Raw genomic sequence first — 21,694 nt, forward strand, 5'->3', positions numbered from 1 at the left:
CACTCGGTAGCGCGGCGGGAAGGAGGCGAATGCTTCCCCTCTCTGCACTCTCCGCCTTCAGCCACATCCCGGACAGACGGGAAGGGCCTCCGGAGCTCAGCTATTTCCACCGGGAGTGCAAGGTGAGGGAAGGAAGGGGGAGAGCCACGGAGAGCCGGGGGAGAGCCACGGAGAGCCGGAGGAGAGCCCCGGAGAACTGGGGGAGAGCCCCGGAGCCTCGTAGGGCCCGGCGGGGCCGGAGGGACAAACCTTCCCCGTGGGTTTCTGCGCAGGGTAACGACATTGTGCTCGGCTCCCGTGCAAGGGAGGGACCTGGTCAGGCGGGTGTCTAAAGATAGGCCTTTAATATTGCAAAGGCTGGCAGAACTGCTGCGCGTTAGTCACTAGCTAGGCTGTCTAAAGCAGGTTTCATCTTCAGAGGCCTTTGCAAAGTGTAACAGGTTTTTGCTACTTGTGGGTGGAAAATGAGAAGATAGAGATGTGGTTTGCCAAGGATTAAGGACCAGCTGGCCACGTGGCATCACCGAAATGCAAGATGTCTTTGAGGGGAACACTAGGAGAGGCATTATCTGTCACTAGGGTTGGATTTGGCACCTGTGTTTTTTCTGGAAACACGTATTTTCAGGGTGTCTTTAATAAGAAACTGCTCCATTTTCAGTTGAGGGAAAAGGTTTTCAATGTGCAGTGCACAAATTTTCCATATACTCAGCTTTAATGAAGAAAGTAGAAAGCTCTAAAAGTAGAGCTACTCAAAACAGTAACATCAGCATATTCCTCGATAACTGAATGCTTCTGAAGGTGTTACACTGACACTTAACACATAGTAACTCAAGTAGACTAGCAGGAAGCCTCACCCCTCGCTCTGCTGCATTATATCACCCTTTTTCTTCATTCCCTCTGTCCTCATATTTAAAATCAGAAACGAAAACAATCTTACACCTTCAGCCTCAGCTGGGCTGTACTTCCTGGGTGGCAAACCTTTCTCTCTCTGAAAAGAGTCATATAAGACATTGAACTTAACAGCTTTTTCTTCAAAAAAAAAAAAAAAAAAAAAAAAGCTCTGAAATGTCTATTATATCAATGTAATATAGCAATATTATGGCAACATGTATCTATTTATAACAATAAATACAGCCCATGAATCCCCTCCCCACCCAAGTGACAGGCTGCTGAATGTGCAGAGCACTGGGCAGCGATGACTGGCGACTTGTGAGAGTTTGCAGGTCATCTGGCCCTGGGATGCGAGCAGGGTGCAGACCACAGCACAGCGCTGGGCATTAACGGAACAGCAAATTTTGTGCAATGACCGGGTGGCCCTGCGAAAAGACAGGTAGGCTTGTAATTTCAGGCTCTTTTGTGTTGACTGCAGCGTTACTTTGGGAAGGTGCTCTGAGCCAAAGGTGAGTGGGCACAGTTGCAGCCATGCTTAACAAAACACGGTAAGGAGAGCACGACAAGGCTACGGCTAGGGCAGGTCAGGGGGCTGGCGTGGTGCAATTGGGGCTGGTGGAGCTTGCAGTCTATCCAGCCTGCACGGAATTGGGGACCATATGGTAGAGGTTTTGCTTGCAATATAAAGTCTGTTTTCACACTCCCAATGACCTGGTATGTGGAAAACGCTGCTCCAGTGGCATGGAAACGAAAAGTGATTAAGAGCTGTTTAATAGGTTTCCTCACAGAACAGGCCTCAGCTGCAGGGGAGAAAGCAGATTCAACTGCTTCGTTTGCACAATTAAGGAATCAGATAATTTCAACTTTTTTTTGTTTATGCAGGAAAGGGAATTTCATTCCTTTTTGCAGCTTAAATACCTAAAACCGTGTGTCAGAGGCTGAAGCAGAGAGAAATAGAGGAAGATCTCTGCACACAGCCAGAAGCCAGAAATCCCCACCTTTTAATCCCTTGGCTGACAGTTGCTCCCTCGATTGCTTTAGATGAGTTACTGTAGCCAGTTTGCACGATGTTTCCTCTTCTGTGACATAGAGAAAGCTATTACCTATTTTATGTGTGTCTGGAATATTAATAAATGTTTGCAAAGCGCTTTGCTTAGTTTTAGTAGTGGTACACAGAGGATGCCCATGCTGCGTGCAAATTTATCGTCTGCTCTGTGGGGTTCACTTGCTCTGATGGGCTTAAGAAATAGCTCCACACCACCACCACCTAGGCCAACCAAGCCAGCATTTAACAGCAAAGAGAAACAACAGCAAAAAGTTATCACTATATTGAGCACAGAGGTGTTGCCTCTACACATCTGGCAGAAGATCTTAAACAGATCATCTGGGACAGAGCTAGTTTTTAACTTAACAGGCTAGCTACCTGTCTGCACGCTCCAGAAAGAATGAATTAACTGCTCTGACACAGCTACCAAATAATGGACAAATAATGCCACGTGAATAAAAACGAAGGAACAAATGACATTCCTGGTGGTGAGCACAAATTAGATGCCCACTAAAATTCTGAATGAAAGTGGTAGCATGGGGAGGAAAGGAAAAGCAAGAAAGCACAGAAATAATAGTAATGGGGGTGACAATCAGGTGCAAGATGCTCTTGAACATGCCTGAAATTCTGTGAGGCTTGATGGTTTCTGAGAAATTAAGGGACGGATAGGTTAAATATCAAACCACCTCTCCTCTTGGCAGAACCAAGTAATGGAGATACCCTTCCAAAAGAAGCCTGTGATTACAGCAGTGCCTCACTAGTGCTCTTACCTATGGTTTCCTTTTAATGGAACTATTACAGCCGTCTTGACCTGCCCTGACTTGACTGTTTTTGGAGGATAACATTGTAAGTTGTAAGACTCAAAATACAAAAGTTTTTCAAAGGCTGAATTTGGCACACTGTAAAATTAGAGGTAAAACAACGCCCAACAAAATGCACATTTTTTCAAATTTGTAGTCAGCCATGCACAAAACTAGTGATTGACATGTTTGCCAGAATATGGACCTTTTAATGAAGTTCATTAATAACAACTGACAGCGTATTTCAACAGACTATTTTGCTTTTCTTGAAATTTTTTTTTTGTTTTGAAATTCCTTTGATTCCATTGATGAGAACTTCTTGACTGGATTTCACAAATGCTTTTGTTAGCAGATGTGGCTTATTTGGATGCAACTATGTCAATAGGTATCATAAATACAATAATATTCTGGCCTGAGGTGTGCTGTATTTTCATACATGACAGAGACATGCATACTACTGGATTACCACTGTGGCATGTTTCTGAACTCTTCTCAGTTCTGCTTTAATCAGAAATTAAATGGTAATTCTACTGCAGGATATCCTTGTTTTTTTCATTCCAAATGAATTCTGAAACTGCCTGCTTTCCTTTTACATTACAGTGCCAGATCATTTGACAAATCTATGAACTTAAGAAGGAGAATACAAAGTTCAGACAAGTAAAACAAACAAACAAAGCAGTTAAATTTCCAAAAATTACAAGAGATTACAGGGAAAAATTGAGGTAAATTGCCACAAGGGAAATTTCAGAGCTGAACAGAATTTAAAAAGATACCAAACATCATTAGGTGTTTTTATTGCAGACCGTTCAAAAGGAGTGACCCAAACTTGCTAATGGTAACTCAGTAAGATTACAGTTGCCATCACCTAATGCTGTATGTGCACTGTTATTAATTATTAAGTATTGAGTTATTAAGTATTGATTCAACCACATATATTCTGTAGCCTGTAAAGTTAAGCAATACTGTGAATTAGCTATTTTTTCCCCTTTTCTCAAGACAGGAGATGTTTCCACTTATGATTCCATTTTTAAAATACCAGAGGGTTACAACAAAAATCTTCACCGATGTGACAGAGAACATGCAAAGAGTCGTGGTCTTAACATTAATGAGGAGGTAACCCTTTGATAATTTCATAATTATCTTTGTTAAAAGTATTTATACTTTTTGACATGGCTGGAGACTATAGGCATTGTTTTACCCTTTATAATGCAGCCTATATGGTATCAAACGAATTGGAAGGAGGAGATTATTGCCCTCAGCCTGGAGGTTTAAGAAAAAGCATTAGCCAGTGTCCTGGTTTCAGCCAGGATAGAGTTAATTTTCTTCGTAAAAGCTAGTGTGAGCCTGTGTTTTGGATGTGGGATGAGAAACTGTTGATAAGATGCTGATGTTTTGAGTTGTCGCTAAGCAGTCAGGGACTGTCCAGCTTCTCGTGCTGGCCGGCCAGCGAGCAGGCTGGGGGTGCCCGGGGAGCTGGGGGGGGCACAGCTGGGACAGCTGACCCAGGCTGGGCAAAGAGATATTCCACACCATATGGCATCATGCTCAGTGTATAGAGCTGGGACGAAGAAGAAGGAAGGAGTGGGGGGATGTTTGGAGTGATGGCGTCTGTCTTCCCAAGAAGCCATTACGCGTGATGGAGCCCTGCTTCCCTGGAGATGGCTGAACTCCTGCCTGCCCGTGGGGAGTGGTGAATGGATTCCTTGTTTTGCTTTGCTTGTGTGCGCGGCTTTTGCTTTGCCGATTAAACTGTCTTTATCTCAGACCATTAATTTCCTCACTTTTACCCTTCTGATCTCTCCCCTGTCCCCTGTGGGGGAGTGAGTGAGCGGCTGCGTGGGGCTTAGTTGCCGGCTGGGGTTAAACCATGACAGCCGGTGAAGACACCTGAGTTAGCTCCAGCTCTTTGGCATCCTGTAGATTTCCAGGTGACAAGCCATGTGTAAGTTAAAGCATGGGGAAAGAGATTGACACAGCAAGGCAAACCCTCTTTTACAGAGCTTCAGGTCACTGAGAGTGACTTCTGAACCATCTGTGCCCCTTGAAAGTTGCAGTTCAGGTGGTCCAGCAGCTATTTCTGTCATGCTTGAAAACTCTTCTCCCTGAGAGGACTGGATTCAGCAGCCCCAGCTCAGTCAGCGTCCCCTGACATCACCCTCCCTATGTCAGTGTTTGCTGAGAGCCCAACTCTCTGAAGCTGGTGAGTTTGTTACGCAAACTTACACTGGACTGCCCTGCAGGAAGGAAATTCATAGGGAGCTAGTGCAAAGGAGGGGTCAATCAGAAGACCATGGACATGCCTGGAATAGCTTGGCCAAAGCATTCAAGGCTGACAGAATCTGGGTTTGGTGTGCTGCCTGATAGCTAAGGAAGTATGCAGCCATATTTTTAAAAAGCTGCCTTGAAACAGAAATACTAATATATATACATCTATACAAATATGTATTTTTCCATGCAGTATCTAATACACATACATACATAGGTGTGTATGTATATACATTTGTATTTATAAACACACATACACGCAGAGGCAGAGGCTGTCAAAAACCAAAGGAAGTGTAACCTCTGTGTGTTAATGGCCTCAAAATCCCAATGGTTTCATGGGTTGTAAAGAGGTGGGTAGGCTAAGAATGGCTGCCTGTATTGGTGATTATAGATGATAGAGATGGAAGAAAGGAGAGCGAGCCAAAAGTTAAGATTACTGTAATTGCTGTGTAATAAAAATTGCTGGTTTATGACAAAGGCCACTGCTCTCTAGCAGCTATATGTGCCAAATGTTCCAGTGCACAGCCATAATGCCCTTCAACTCTATCAGACAGTGCAGGGAGTATTAGGTGCTCCCAAAGGAATCCCAGTAGTGCCCATTATCACTGCTCATGCCTAATAACAAAACTGCAAATCTGTGTGAGGCCAAAAGCCATGTAAATGACTACACCAATTAAAAATGAGCCTTTTTATTTAAACAAAACAAAGCCATCCCCCTCCTCCAACACCAAGCCCAACCTCCAGCTGGGAAATGTGTGTAGAAACAGTTTATCAATGCAGAGTTAAGGCTTCTGACTGAGCTTTTGTGTCCTTTCGGTATCACCAGAAGTCACTTTCCTACCAGCTTGCTTCCTAAAGAAAATGCATATGGGCCTGAATTCATACCAGCTCTGCTGGGCAGTGCACACAAGGGACTCTGCCCGAACAGGTGTCCCTTAATCCAGCCCTTTGATTAGCATGGAGACACATCAAACCCACAGCTGTTAAATGTTACAACATGATCCTCCTGCACGTGATGACACCCGACGCACTTACCCAAAACTAAGGTCACATACTCAACTCCTGCTCTTTAATTACCTCAGTGGCCCTCACAGACTTTATATAATAATAACTATATTATAAAACATAATAAATAAAAAGGCCACAATTGACATCTTTCTAGTAAAACACTGAAAGGAGACAGGCTGAATCCACCACAGTACACTCCTTTCCTTGAAACGGGAAAAACCAAACCACCACAAGTAAACCCTTCATTTCTTGCACAGAGCCTGGGTGCACCCAGGGAATCCGACAGCGCGGTCGCAAATACTCGGTTTAGCTACAAGTAGCACAGCGACCGCAGCAGGGTGTTTGCGCAAGGCTGCCGTTGCTGATTTCAAGTGTTAAGAGTGCTAGAATTACACGCTGCGAAGGCGTGTAGCGGGACGCTTCCCAGCCAACTGTTGGAAAATCTGAAATCTGCTGAAAAGATGAAATACCACTGTGCAGAGTCAGCGCTGTGCTACCAAGGCTGCTGAAAACTTATTTACTTAAAGTGAACACAAACTATCAGAATTTCATACCGCTGCCCATCGTTAGCACTGTAAACCCTGTATTGCTAGCAAAGTCTTTCTTGATGATACAAAGATTCTGTCATTTCTCCTTTTTCAACATCTATCCACAACTGGGGGTGGGGAGGAAATGGCCTTATTTTTTGCCTGCCACTCTTCTTCACTTGATTTTTGGTCTGGTGGGGTTATAAGTTGGTGTACTGAATAGCTTTTAATGGGGTGGAGCAAGGTGGACAGGAAGGATGGGGTTGGAGATTTGGGGATTGAATAGTTGTTTTGGAGTAGGCTTTTCTGTTGGGTTTTTTTTTGAAAAAAGGGTTTGCAGCATCTTCCCAAGAATGTCAGGTCTAATTCTGTTCATGAGTCTGGAAATGTCTCACAGATGATTGCCCTGCTCTGAGACCCCTCTGATCCTTGCAGAAAATACAGGGGCTCGTGTGCTTCACGGGTTCTATCATAGATTGTGATATGGCTCAGACTCACATCTGTTGTAGCAAAGAAGTCATTTGTTTGCACCTGAACTGTGGTGTGGCATCCGCATTTTGATTCTCCTTGTAGATATTATTTATATTATAAGACTAGGTAAACACATTGGGGAGCAAGGCTCACTCTGTTACCCAGTGAGCAACATACAGCCAGCCTGATAAATTTGGCATCTTTGGCTAGGGAAAGAAAAACAAACAAATCCCGTCTTTCCCTTCTGACTCCAGAGCTCCTCATTGCTGTAGCACAGGAAGGAACTGCAGATTGCAGATAGTGATTGCATAGTCACTTAAAGTGCAGTTTACTAAAAAAGAAGTTTAAAATAATCTTTTCTTGGTCAGGTCATTTTTCACCAAGTCAGCTCCCCATTATTGCAGAGCAGTTATTTCTGTAATCTTACAGCTACAAGCATTTTTAGTAAAACCTTTCACTGTGCAAAAATACAGTACTAAATGCTTTATGTCCTTCAGGGAAAGCTTGCATGGACTAGTGGTTGCTCAGGATTTTTCTTTAGGCTTTGATTTTTTTCATGCAGTGATTTCACTGAATTGTGCAAGCAGGGTAGGTGTTTCTGTAACAGGAGATACAAATTAAATCTCTCCTATTTTTCAAATGAATCATGCAAGTCGATGCACAAGAAAAATAAGAATGAAAAAATCTGTGCCACTTTCCAGTAACATAGAAATTAGTTTGCCAGTAATCACACGGTAATCACCGCTGTGTGTGTGTGTGTAAAAAATTATCAGTCCACAGTAACCCATGGCACGGCTCCATATCCTATCATCTTGTCATCTAGTGATATGTTCATGGTTTATTAAGATATGTAAAAAACTAGGTCAGAGATGGAACAGTAAGGGTACAGATCATTGCTAAATAAATATACATCTGTATAGCAGATGCTGTACAGTTCTGCCTCTTTGCCCCTGGCCACAGCGCATTTAGCAGTAGATAACTGCCAAGTATTTGCTCTGTGATTTTCTTATAAGGAGAATTTTATATTTTCACAGGAAATGGCAAGACCTGTCGCTGTTTTGTCATCTTCAGAGTATGGGAGACGCATAAATAAACCCATAGAGCAACCAATCAGAGCTCATGCAAGGATTAATCACGTGCAGGCAGAATTCTACAGGAAAAGTGGCATCATCTGCTTACTGGAAAAACCTTCTCCAAGCCTGGATCCGTGCTAAATCTCTTGTACCTGTCATCACCAGCAACATTTATGTGGAAGAACACCCACTTCGCATCAAAAAACAATATTGTGCTTTTGCCTTTTCCTCTACATTTCGGTTAATGAGAATGATTTGGATTAAAGATAGGATGAAATAGCAGCTGTAGTTTTCCTCATGCTAATTCAAATGCATGTCATCTCCTTACAGTCTCATAAAAATCTTATGACGAAAAGGATCAGCAAGAGCTGAACATTTTAGGTAGCAAGACTGGAAATGGGACCTGTTGGGTCAACAGCTGTGTCTCTGCTATTTTAGGCAGTGCTTCTACATAACTATTCACAGATTTAACATTTAAACAAGCTTGCTCCTCAAGACATCAGTGATCACTGACTTCTTAATCCTTACAGTGTTGCTACAAAATTGCTAGGTGTTATTTTATCTGCACAACAGCTGAAATGGGGATTCAACACAGATTTTCCAAAATGGACGGGCTTACCCATAAATGGGCAAATAAAGAAATGATCTTACTTAGAGAAGTGCTTAGTAGTTTCAGTAGACTTCAAGTGGAAGTCAAGTTAAAGGGAACTTCTAAGTACTTAGCATTTAAATAGACAAAATCTGGGCTTAGCTGATTACAGACGTCCATTTTGCTGACTTTCACTATACGAACAGGGTCTGAGGGATTGATCTGTTCAAGAGTGTCACAAGAAAAATCATCTTTGGTTCTGTACCCAAGGCTGGAAAAAAATAATACTAGGAAAACAAGCACTAAATAACTTGGTAGACAGGATGGAAAAAAACACAAGGATTTGAGCAGTAGTCATTTAAAAAGCATGTTTAGAGTAAATGTCTGAATCTGCTTAAACATTTAGTGCCTTGTGTTCTCACTGAATCCAGTACTAGTTTTAAGGTAGTTTCAGGAGGAGTATCTCCTGCAGGGTATGCATCGGTTTCATTCTCAAAAGCCATTGATCCTGCTGCTGTTTAAAGCTGAGGCAGTATTGCTCAGAAAGGAACAACAGCTGGACTGATCGTACCAGAAGGACTGGAAGTCCACAGCTTTGACTGACACTGGAGTTCTGTCAGGTAGTTATACATAGGACACCTATATCATTTGTGAACACAGTGAGTCTCCGAGTATAAAATAATAAAAACAAGGAACTTTTTAATCTGGGGCCTGGATAAGTAGTAGATTAGGCAATCGATAGCACTTGTTTGGCATGATGTGAGAAGCAAAGCAGACAGAGCAGCCCATTCCAAGAGGTGTTTCTTACTTTTATCATCATGGCCTGCAAGTTCCTTTATATTCAGTGAGCAAGGGACAAGAGGGCAGTAACTGCTACATTCCTTTTCGGTAATAAATACTCCATTAAACAAATCCAGCAGCATTAAAAGAAAAGGAATCAAAGTGAGAAGGAAATGTTTTCTAACAATACCAGAATGCTTTTTCAAGAACCAGTGTCAAATGTATACCAGTGAAGAATGAGATGGAATATGGCCATATTCTAGGCAGGGTATTTTTAGTTTGGGACACTCAGTACAAATTACTAAGAAGTAAGTTAAGATCAAGTAGCATTACTATATTTACAAACCATCTGTGTCTGAAAAAGTGTAAGAAATTGTTTGTTTGAGAACACCACCACCTTCTGGCCTTTGTGAGAAATAGGCATCACCAGTTCACTTCCACCCAGGAGAAAAGCATGAGTTATCGAAACACCACTATGAGTTTTGCTCTCATTTCTTTGCTTATGTCACCCTCTTCTCTTTCAGTCCCTTGTCATCCCTCCTCACTTTTGAAGGCTTTCACAGGTTGTTCCTCCTACTACTTGTTTCTCATTCAGTTCTGAGTGGTTGACTTCTCCCTTCAGTGCTCAAGAATTCCTTGATGGTTTCTTCTGTACTAGGGAGTGCTGACATAATAATGTAAGGGGTTTACACATGCAACAAATTAACATGAACAAAATGGATAGCATGACACAATGTAAATCATATTTTGGATCTGGACTTTGCATCCAATAATCTCCAGGGATTGCTGGGATGATTGACAGACACCTGCAACTCACAAATTAGTAACAGTAGCCTTGGAAGGGAAAATGGCCATGTTCTGTATCTACTGGTGAAACATATAGAACTTTGAAGATGTACAAGTTTCACCTTTTTTGTATCAAATCATAATAATTAAAATCAAACCAGGTGATGCTGGGAATTCTGCTTTGCTACTCATAAACAGTAATTCTACACAGGACAGGATGCACAAGCTAACCTGAAAATGTGTTTTACATGGCAGTTTGTCAAGTTTATGTTATGTGATGGGAACTAAGGCTACATTATTTTCCCTTCATCCATCTGTAGAACAACACAAAGTCAGGGCATGCTTGTTGCAGCTGAAGTCGTTACTGGTTCCCGTTCTCAGCTCTACCCTTCTGACAGAATTTATAGTGGTACATAAAAAAAGGACTGCACAGGTCATAGTTCTTCTGAGCTTCAGAGCGTAATGAGGTTGAGTTTAGGCTCCTCTTTAAGGCAGGCTGTAAACTGAAGGATCTCTGGAGTGCGTACATGACCCTATTTAGACAGTTTAGCTAAAACTGCCACCAAAGACAAAACTACAAATAGTACATACCCAGAACCTAGGGTGGCCCCTGTGCAAGTCCACTACCCTATGGCAACTGTTCTTTTACAAAGTAAAGCAAATATTTTTAATAAAAATGCTCTCATTTTCTGTGAGCAGCACTCTGCATCTCTTAATACGACCAGTAAACCAATACTGCTTGTGCAACTACTACAAATTTTAGTTTTACGAAACACTTGGGAAATCACATGAACAGCTATGACTAAATTGCACAATTTCTTTTTATACTGCCAAGAAAAGCCCTGATTGGTAGGCAGCATGACACATTCTGTACATTCGTCAGCATATTCTGTACTTTCAGCAACAGCCAGTACCCTTGTATAGTCACATCTGTCCATCTGCAGTTGTGAGTTAGAACCAGGGAAATACAAAGGAAACACAGCACTGACCATCTGGCACTTACATCTGTTAACTTGTAATAAATATTGACACAAAAATTAAGAAAATATGTTGCTCTTTATTAAGTCTTTACATGTCAATTGTTGCAAATATTGGAAGGTCTCACATTCAGAAGCTCAAATTATTTTAGGAGGAGTTATTCAGAAAACAGAATTGTCTTCCATGCACGATATTTACATTTCTAGTACAGGAGGTCAACCTGTGATTTAGTATTACTCTCCAGTGTCAGCAGCTGAGTCCGTATGTATGAGGAAAGACTTTTTTGTGTAGATATTTTGCCATTTTTCTGCAACTTTGTAGACTCTCCATCTCAAAAAATGGAATCTGGAAACAAACAACAATGATTGCTGGAAATACCTTTTAATAAACAGCTAAGTAAGACTGCTGTTCATTAAGCAGATGTAAAATTATACATCAAAGACTTATCTGTTTTCAAAATAAACATTTAATCCTAACCATATTATTGATCTGTAAATAACCTGAATAGAGATTATTGTAAAACAAAGTTTAAACTGTAATGGATATCGGTCTAAGTTAAATATAATAGAGTTAGGCTTATGTGATATGTGATTATAAATGGAAAAGAAAATCTCAAAAATCTAAAAGTAACTTTCTTGGTCCAAAGTATGTTTAAAGATAAAAATAGAATCATAGAATCATAGAACAGTTTGGGTTGGAAGGGATCTTTAAAGGTCACCTAGTCCAACTCCCCTGCAGTGAGCAGGGACATCTCCAACTAGATCAGGTTGCTCAGAGCCCCGTCCAACCTGACCTGGAATGTTTCCAGGGATGGGGCATCTACCACCTCTTCAGGCAACCTGGGCCAGTGTTTCACCACCCTCATTGGGAAAAATTTCTTCCTTATATCTAGTCTGAATCTGCCCTCTTTTAGTTTAAAACCATTATCCCTTGTCCTATCACTACAGGCCCTGCTAAAAAGTCTGTCCCCATCTTTCTTAGAAGCCCCCTTTGAGTACTGGAAAGCTGCAATAAGGTCTCCCTGGAGCCTTCTCGTCTCCAGGTTGAGCAACCCCAACTCTCCCAGTGTGTCTTCACAGGAGAGGTGTTCCATCCCTCTGATCATTTTGCTGGCCCTCTTCTGGACCCGCTCCAACAGATCCATGTCTGAGGGCTCCAGAGCTGGATGCACTACTCCAGCTGGGGTCTCATCAGAGTGGAGTAAAGGGGCAGAATCACCTCCCTCATCCGGGTGGCCACACTGCTTTGGATGCAGCCCAGGATAGGGCTGTGAGCGCACATTGCCAGCTTATGTCCAGTTTTTCATCCACCAATGTCCCCAAGTCTTTCTCAGCAGGGCTGCTCTCAATCCCTTCATCCCCCAGCCTGTACTGATACCAGGGGTTGCCCTGACCCACGTGCAGGACCCTGCATTTGGCCTTGTTGAACCTCATGAGGTTCACATGATTCTTTGTGTGAAGGAATTCACATTCCTTGAGCTTTTCCAGGTCCCTCTGGATGGCATCCCGTCCCTCAGGCATGTCAACTGCACCACTCTGCTTGGTGTCATCTGCAAACTTGCTGAGGGTGCACTCGATCCCACTGTCTATGTCATTAATGAAGATATGTCAATGTCACTGATGAAATACCCTTATTAAATACTCTCTTGTGAAAGTATTACTTACAGAGCAGTTTCTTTTTCATATCTCCTCTTTTTAAACTCCAAATTCTGACCTGATTTTTTAAAAAGTATTTAATTAAAAATCCTAATGCTACTGAACTCTTAGACAACATTTTCCTTTAAGTCAAGTTTTGAACCATCACTGCAGAGAAGTACTCTTTTAAGCAGCCACTATTTTACAGAAAACACAAGCAGAATTGATCCAAGAAAGAAAAAGAATTTCTGTACACCCTCAAAAAGGCAAAAGCTAGGCAGAGAGAATGTAATGTAGAAAGGACAAGACTACATCTGCCTTGGGAAGTAATTGCAACTAGAGTTTTAAGCATTATAAAATAATCATTTTTTATTTGTTTTGTTAGCCAGAGAGAAAGCAAAACACTGTCTTTGGACTTTACCTGCACAACTTCATAACCAAGTAACTGAAGATGTCTCTGTTTAATAGCTTCTTCTCCCAACAGATTGTGGCTATTAACACAAAATCTATTTCGACCATCAACACAGAGGGCAATTCTAAAATCAAGCACAAGTGTAGTAGCAAAAAAAAATCAGTTACTTTAGTCACCACAACTACTGCACTCTCTGCTTCCTAAGAAGCATGAGACAGTAACTCCCCTCTTACTCCCTACTACCTCCTAGAATTAGATGTTGTAGGATGGGACTTACCTAGCTCAGAACAATTTAAATCACTCAATTTAAGGGCGGGAGGGGGAAAGCCTGAAGCTTAGCGAAACTGATCTGAAAAGCTTATTTATATGCTCCGAACAAAAATTACCATACAAGTTAGTATGAGTTTGATATTTTTAATGCTACTATCGGTGAGCTGTTTGAATTCTTCTAGAAGGAAAAACATACAAAATACTTGTCTCAGTTCGAAAACATTTCAGCAGCCAAATTTATTCAACTTATTACTGTACCTGTTAAACCTGTTAGAGTTTAAGTAAAAGTTAAGTTTAAGCTAAATCTGTTTAAGTTAAACCTGTATGTATGGTTGGCAGCATCATGGATTATAACTATATTTTTTCTGCTTGGTGATAAAAATCACATCAACTTAAACCAAAATTTGTATATCCACTGTAAAAAAGTTACTTAAATTTTCAGTATGTTAAGTATATTGTGACTTTATTTACACATGAAAGCTCTAATTTAAAAAAAAAAAAAATAAAAATCAAAGCCCATTCCTAAACATTTAAAGATGGGAATTTTGTAAGAGCCTGTATTACTCTGTTGAGTCTTGTGAACGTTAGGCTGGAGAAAACATAACCTTTTCAAAGACTTTTGCTTTATCCACAAAAGTTCAGCTGCAAATACCACACAGGCAGGTTGCTTAACTTTGTATCCGAGGTTTCTCAAAATAATCCTTAACATATTTTTTTTAAACACATACGCATTTTTCAGTAAAAAGTAGCATCTGTACCAATTATCCTCATTGCACAGGATTTCTTACAGGAGCAAATTTGTGAACTCAAACTGGCTTAAACTGTTAAATCTATGCAGACACACTCGATTGGAATTAATTTGGGTTTAATTTGAAAATGAATTACAGAAGATAAAAATACATTACTATAAGCCAAATCAGGATCACTGTGATCCTGACTGTCACTGGGTAAAGAGACTAATTCTCTGACACTGTATAGTCAGGGGGCAAAATAATGAGGAAAAAGTAGAGATTGTTAATTTTGCCAGTGTTTTCAATGTGAAACTTCAGCTTTGTTGAGGCCAGTGGCAAAACTCCAATTAGCTTAATTTTTGCTGGGGTTTCACCCCAGATGCTCTTTGTCAATGTTAACAATTTGCCATTGTTTTCTTTTATTCTCTTACCGTCTGTGTACCTCTTCACACTGGGAAGCAGACAATACAAAACCTTCTTCATCTAATTTAATCTCAATATCTAGTATAGATGAAAAGAGAAGTGACATTAAAACTCATTTCATATAACAAACTGTTTACTCTAATTCTCATCCTCTTACAGTTCATTGTTTTATAAAATAACTAAAATACTACTGCAGTACTTTTTTCTGAATCACAGAGGCTTGCAAAAGATGTGTATATACTATTTAACACAAATGAGTGATAATAACACTTTAGCCTTTCATAATGATAACAGCAAAGTAGTATTCCAAGTCCACTAAAAACCATAATGTGTTTCTCTCTCTGCCCTTTTATTTTTCTCTCCAATTCCCTAATTTTATAGATGATTATCAAGCTGCAAACAGAGCTTGGGACCTACCGCATGTGGAAGCTGAAAGGCAGAGTAATTCTGGAATCATGCCTCTCTCTTGATTTTTTTTTTCTTCATCCCTACAATATCCATGGGGTTCAAGAGACCCTTCCCTCAAGACTGTTTTCATCCTCCAGCCCTTCTGGGCACACATCTTTCCTCATCATCACCTTCTCTCATTTTCCTTTCGTGGCACATGAAACACTGTGTTGCTCACTCCTCTCTTTCAGTCCACAAACCCTCACTGACTATATGTAGTCAACAGTTCTTGCTAAAGGGAGATGAGCCCAACTGAGCACGGCAGAGGGCTGACAACCTTCCAGCTCTCTCTTTCTCTACTCACCACCAAGGTAGAGAGATCAGGCAAGTGGCATTGTCTCATTTTGCTTTACCATTATACAGGTCTCATTTTGCTTTACTTTATACAAATTGTTTACATGGTAAGTAAAAGGGGGAGGTGATAGTAAAAATACAGAATACAAGAGTTAGCAGCTATTTTCAGTGCTGACTGGCTGTGTAAACTCTGAGTACTACTGCAGTTCTTTTCTATCTCTGTTCTTCTTTCTTACTTTGAAAATGCATTTACTTAAAGTTCCCATAACATTTCCTCATTTCAGGCGTTCTGCAGAGTTTTGTATTCCAGTTTACTTTTTCTGTATTTACCCAATTTACAATGCACACAAAGGATAAAATCAATCATTTTTATTTCTGGAAAATAACTGAGCCTAAAGTTTTCACAGCATAAGTACACATTTTATTAGTAGCTAAAGAAATGTTACTTACCAACTTTATAGAAATATGGTGTTGATACCTCTGATGCAAAGTATATACTTTTTTTCAGTAAATAAAGTAATCCAGTCTTCACCCTTTTGAGGAGGTGAACATCGAGGGAACCATGAGGCCTAAGAAAGGCCTTTACTTGATACTTGGGAAGGAGTTTGGGACCCTAGGTAATGACAGAAAACCAAGTCAAAGAAAAGAAAAAGGAAGGTAACATTTTTGCTATTACCTGATATTAATGTAGCAAAATGTATTCCTTGCATTTGAAAGCCAAGACTGTTGAGAGGCTTACAGTCTGGGGTATGATCTGCTAGAAACGTAAAAAAAACAAATCAAACCAAAAAACCCACCACCAGAACATCCTCAGCAAGCTTCCATACTATCACGCTGAATATATCGCTCATGAGAAATGCACAACTGTTTCCACTCCTCAGTCATGCCTACATCAAAGTGCCTGATCTCTTTTGTTCTCCAAGACTTCACAAGTCAAACATAAAAAGGAGTAGTTATTGGAACAGTATTTGGAAATACTCAAAAAGCACTTTCACTTAGAGCTAGTCAGTTCCATCAAATATACAAATATATGAAGTCAATCAAACAGGTAGAAATGGTTCATATTTTTATCAAGGAAAAAAAAAAAAAGCTGTTTCATCCAATTCCCGTGTTTTTATGGGGAAGACAGTCCTCAACTAATTATCAGCAGGGCCCTAGTGACCTTATCACCTCTTGTTAACATCAGTTCTGATTTCATATGTACCATACCTCATAAAATGGACACTCCAGGGTAACAGTCAGAAAAAGCTGGGTTAGCTGAGAGGAGACAATTCTGTCCAAACCAGGTGGCTGAGCTGAAACAACAACATTCAGGCTTTCAGGTATACCTTCAACAAAGGATCTTTACACAAACCATCATACAGAAGTTAGGAAAAGCTATTTGGTTTAATGAGTAGAGAAGCTACTTGATCATTATCATCCTTGATTGTTGTTTGAATGAATGGGAAGATCAGTTGTTAAATGATATACTTAGAAAAATGAAGAAATGATTTACAGAAATATCAACATAAAAAAAAATATATGCAACTAGCAAGATCTTAGTTAAGACTGTCATGTTCTTTCACAAAAAAAATTAGGATCTGAGAGATGCAGGACATTCTACATGGAGGAATAAGTTTGAGTTGAGGTCTTGGAGAAATGCCCTATTTCATTTTTCTTCCTACAAGCCCTTCTCCCCAAGTCATAATCCCAGCATCTCATTGTTCCACTTAGTTGTTTTTTTTATCTGAACGTAATGGATAATACTGAATAATTTCTGGAGTTTTGTCTATAAGTGTATACCTGAAGCATCTTTCATGTTACGTGCAAAGTATTATTACAGAACAGTAAAAACCTGATGTAGTATAAGATGCTAATCATGCAGGTCATCTTCTCAAGTTCCTGTTCTGAACTTTGACCACTCTAGTGGAATACCTTTATTGATTTAGAAGAACATATTCAAAGTCGCTGGTACTACGAGGTTTCTCATTTTCTAAGTATCAGCTTAAGAACTTTAAAAGACATTCCGCTTTTTAGGACATGAGGAACGTTTGCTTCCTAAAAATCAACCCCTTAAGGTATGTCATGTTGAACAGCTAGAAATTGAGTGACCAAAGTTTTGAAAACCTGACCTTTATGTAGAGTTTTATTAACAAAGCAACCTTAGTTGAGATCAACTTTCTAGCATAGCTTACATATCCCTACAATGCCACTAAATATGCTTTACTGTCAAACACAGAATTACTTAAAATCTATAGCTTACAACTGTATTGTGTATAGTAGGTTTGTGTCTAAAAGCATTGGATTTTGTAATTGTTAGAGCCAAGGACAGGCTATAACATGGGGGATGTTCTAGAAGCTTACTAGACCAGAAAAAATCCCCTGAATAATTAGGTGAAGACAGTCTCAGAAGCAGAGGGTGAGCAGACTCTGAGATCTCCTAAGCAAGATGGGATAAACCATAGGGCAGATTTTTGTATTTCATAATGTTTTCCTCAGTATGGTAAGACACAGAGCCAAGGATAGGACTGTGGTGCTTGCTCAGAGGTAGAAAGGAAAGGAGCTCAGGGCACGGAACAAAGATGGGCACAGGAAGCCTCCACCAGAGGAGTGTAGTCAGCAGATGGGATGCCAATGGGAGGAAGTATCACATAACCCTATCAGATTCTAGATTAAAAGTAATTTAAAAATGAGGACAAAGCACCAATCGTTATGCTTTGTTAAAACATACGTGAGACTTAGAATTCAATTTACATTTTTACCTAGATAATTAAAAAAACCCATACCAGCCTATGCTTAACTCCTAACATTTGTGATGCTGTTATGTTTTACGGGTTCAGATGTCAATTATATTTTAATTAAGTCAACAATTATGCACTGCAAATTATTTTTTTTAGCTTTATCCATTTACCCTTTTCAGCTTTCACAAGCTGATTGTAATACAATATGAAAGAGAAATACAACCAAGTTGGAAGTGAGAACATAATACAATAATCCTTATCCTGAAGGATCGAAAGAGTAGAAGTGCCAACCAAAGTCCATACCTGGTTATATCTTACTGCACCTGAAAAGCTGGACACGATGCAGCCTGACAGAAGGTAAGGAATAAAGCCCTAATATCACTGACATGCAATGGATCTTATTTAAATCATAAGACAAAACAGTATTTGAAAAACACATTTTGTACTGCCTGAGATTTACAAGTTCTGTGCATATAATTGTAACACATTGTTATCAATAATAGTAATTTAAATTCTTTTTGTCCCAATGCTACACTTCACCTCTCTAGAATTTGTACTAATCTTGACCAAAGTTTATAAGGATTTTTAGACTTTTTTTTTTAAATACAACAATTAATTATTTCTGTAGTAATATGCAAGCTTGCTAAGTAAGCTGTGGAACAGTTATTACAACTTTTCTTGCATAATGTAATTTGGTCCCAATTTTAAAGGCTACGAACAGGTTTTCTGACAACTGTGATCATATACCTTGCCCTTAGAGCCTCAGGAAGAGAGTGGTTTCAATACTTAGGAAAATATCCAGAAATAAGGATTATGCAAAGTCACGGAGGACTTAAAAAGACAGGCAGCAAAATCTTAACCAGCAGTGCACAAGCAGAAGACAATTATTTTAGCTTCATAATCAGTACTACTAGTATTTCTATTGTTTTTTGAAATATGTCCTCCCTTGGGCTAGCCGCTGAGCAAAATGTCTAAAAGCCAGTCCCACCCCTAAGGAGTATGAGATCCAAGTAAGCAAAGCAAACAATTGTGGAGGAAGAAAAAGATACAGAAATGTGAAGTCACTTGCCCAAAGCCGCAAAGCAAATGGGGGGCACTACACCCAGAATAAAAGTCAAGTCTCAGGACTCACTATCCAGTGTTGCAACCTTTGTGTCACATCCCTCATGTGATAGTCATTACAATGCAACAATTCAGAAAAAAAAATTAATCCAGAACCATATTTTACATCACTCTTGCAACGTTCTAAGTATCATTGTAATTAAAAAAATCTACTAGTTTTGGTCTCTGTTTTGTTAGTTCCACGATAGCTAGCTTCACTAGCCTTCAGAGCATTACCAGTCTCAGTAAGACAGTCTCGCTTCAGTGCGAATATTCACATCCGTCACTGCATAGACAAAGAAGTTTAAACAGGCAGAGTTAAAAGTAACATATTTCCTACACAGAACAATATCTAAAACCTGTGTGAGACAAAGGACAAATATGGGGAACAACAGAGGGTCAGTGGTTTTTAGAAAAGCAGAAGGATTAACTGAAATAAGTTTTTGAAGGGACTTCAAATCTATGTTTAAGATTGCGCAGTGCTATTTTCAAACTCCTCTAAATGATGTAAACTGAAAGACAACTGCAACTGTGATAAGGAAGCAACAACCTTTGGCCTCCTGATCACTATTCTCCAGTCACCTTAATTAGGTCATTGTTGATTTGACAGATGTAACTGATAACAAATGGGTTCTTGCTAAGAGACACCTCGTAATACAGAGAAATGTGGAATGTAGCAAGAGAAACATTGCTCCTTACCTTGAAGCTGTTGCAGAAAATAGGGACTAAATATTTTTGGCAGAAAATTTACTGGATAACGTTGAATAAGGACACACGAGTGCAGCAAGTTCAGCAAGGTGTGAGGCTGAAAGTGTCTAAAGCGAGTGTGCAGTATGGTTTCGAGCTTCCTAAACAAGGAAGAAGCACTTGGAGGGAGATAGTTAAGAGTCCCAAATGGTATAATACACTCAGCAATCTGGTCAGTGGTAAATCTGTCAGCATCGGAAATGAAACTTTCTGCCACTGCATCAAATATGGGCTTAGAAAGGATCATCTTTTGGCAGCAATACTGCATGACTTTGCTGACTGTTTGAGGATGCATGGTAAAGATGAACTTGGGAACATGTGTTTCCAATGCCTCTACAAAAATTTGTTCACGACGTCCAAAGTATAGGAAGGCTTCCAGTACCTTTACCAGTTCATCACCTGTGAAATACGGAATATGCTTCACAGAATGTTTACACAGTGCTGTGACTAAGGGAATTGCCTGAGTCTGATGAAGAACAACCAGTGAATTCAGTATTCTGCTTGTGAACTTTGGGCTTAGCTGGGAAACTATGGTTAAAGTGACACTGTTCAGTCTGTTTAGTAAGTCTTGGTATTGTTCACCTTCCCTGACAGTCATCTGCAGCATCTTATAAACCATCACCATTTCCCTAGGACTCCACTTCTCAACATCTTCTTCTTGCATGTAGTTCATGATTTGTTCCAGCGTTGCACAACTTGGGCCTTCCAACTCAAGCAAACTCTCTCCGAGAGCACACAGATTTTTAAAAGTCAACAGTCCTTTACCAAGCCGTTCCTCACCCTCTGAAAGCAAGCTGGCCATCAGCGTACTCTGCGGATCTATACGTAGCTTTATCAAAGCTTGCAATGCATTCAGCAGCCCAGTGTTTGACAGTTTTGAGGATTCAAATTCAAACTGGAAGCACAATGCCCGGAAAACTTCATTCTCTAACACTCCTTCAGGGTCTTTCAGACCGTTGTCATCCACCTCAAGTTCAGAAATCCTCTGCAGGGCTCCTGATGCCATAGTATCAGACATGACTTCCAGAGAGCTAAGAAAGTCAAAAATCTCTTTCGATGTACAAAGGCTGTTCAGTTTCTTGAAAAATAGTTCTTCATCCATCCACCCGTTATCACATTTAGGACTGCTCCCAGTATCTCCACAAAGACGTACAGTGTCATTAACAGAAAGAGACTGTATCCGTTGTTGTACGTGGTTTTTTCTACAAAACATATACTGGGATTTGTCTTTGAAACATAGCATCCTCATGGCTACAGAGCTACAGTTTTGGGGCTTTCGCTGCCCACTGATAAAGCTCAACCTTTTGCTTAGGGTCATCAAAATGGACCTGCTTGCTGGCGTGCTGGATGAATAAAACTGCAAGCTTTTTCGGCTAATCAAAGCCATATTGGATCAAGTGGGTTCTCAAATGATACCTAGGGAAGGAAAAATACATATAAATATATCGTTTGGAAAACAGCATCAGTGTCATCAAAATGCAGAAAACAAACCCCAAACCAAAACACTTCTAGCGGCTGGACACGACTGGGATGATCCCTCTCCCACGACCACCAGCGCAAGGTAATGCAAAGAGAAGCAGCAGCAGCTGCTGGGAGCGGCGAGACCTGCGTGACAGGCTGCCCCGCGTCCCCCTGAGGGCGCCAGGCGCGGGGACGCTTCCCCAGGCCGGAACGGCAGGCGGCGCTTCCCTCTCTGCCCTGG

At 40.4% G+C, this 21,694-nt stretch overlaps 2 protein-coding genes across 2 annotated transcripts; one reads left to right on the plus strand and one right to left on the minus strand.

The window, feature by feature from the left end:
* The first annotated feature begins 29 nt into the window (after positions 1-29).
* Positions 30-8,221, plus strand: LOC104616182 (chromosome unknown open reading frame, human C5orf49). Its single transcript, XM_010283605.1, has 3 exons — positions 30-122; positions 3,733-3,849; positions 8,042-8,221. Exons 1-3 carry the CDS (start codon positions 30-32, stop codon positions 8,219-8,221), a joined length of 390 nt encoding a protein of 129 aa, XP_010281907.1.
* Positions 8,222-11,277: 3,056 nt separating this feature from the next.
* Positions 11,278-21,379, minus strand: FASTKD3 (FAST kinase domains 3). The gene is made up of 6 exons (XM_010283604.1): positions 19,945-21,379; positions 16,634-16,719; positions 15,875-16,037; positions 14,692-14,761; positions 13,269-13,383; positions 11,278-11,558 (listed from the first exon to the last, which is right to left on the minus strand). Exons 1-6 carry the CDS (start codon positions 21,377-21,379, stop codon positions 11,460-11,462), a joined length of 1,968 nt encoding a protein of 655 aa, XP_010281906.1. The 3' UTR covers positions 11,278-11,459.
* Between the last annotated feature and the right edge of the window lie 315 nt (positions 21,380-21,694).

This window comes from Phaethon lepturus, unplaced genomic scaffold, assembly GCF_000687285.1.
Source record: "Phaethon lepturus isolate BGI_N335 unplaced genomic scaffold, ASM68728v1 scaffold5753, whole genome shotgun sequence".
NCBI lineage: Eukaryota > Metazoa > Chordata > Aves > Phaethontiformes > Phaethontidae > Phaethon > Phaethon lepturus.

Bases quoted from the DNA above. Each gene is read 5' to 3' on its own strand.
- FASTKD3 (XM_010283604.1), bottom strand. From the start codon at position 21,379: ATGGCTTTGATTAGCCGAAAAAGCTTGCAGTTTTATTCATCCAGCACG. The intron at 16,038-16,633 runs GTATGGTACATA...GTCATTACCTAG, and splicing joins TGGAGTGTCCATTTTATGAG to GGTCCCAAACTCCTTCCCAA. The intron at 14,762-15,874 runs GTAAGTAACATT...CATCTATACTAG, and splicing joins ACCATATTTCTATAAAGTTG to ATATTGAGATTAAATTAGAT.
- LOC104616182 (XM_010283605.1), top strand. From the start codon at position 30: ATGCTTCCCCTCTCTGCACTCTCCGCCTTCAGCCACATCCCGGACAGA. The intron at 123-3,732 runs GTGAGGGAAGGA...CCTTTTCTCAAG, and splicing joins ATTTCCACCGGGAGTGCAAG to ACAGGAGATGTTTCCACTTA. The intron at 3,850-8,041 runs GTAACCCTTTGA...ATATTTTCACAG, and splicing joins GTCTTAACATTAATGAGGAG to GAAATGGCAAGACCTGTCGC.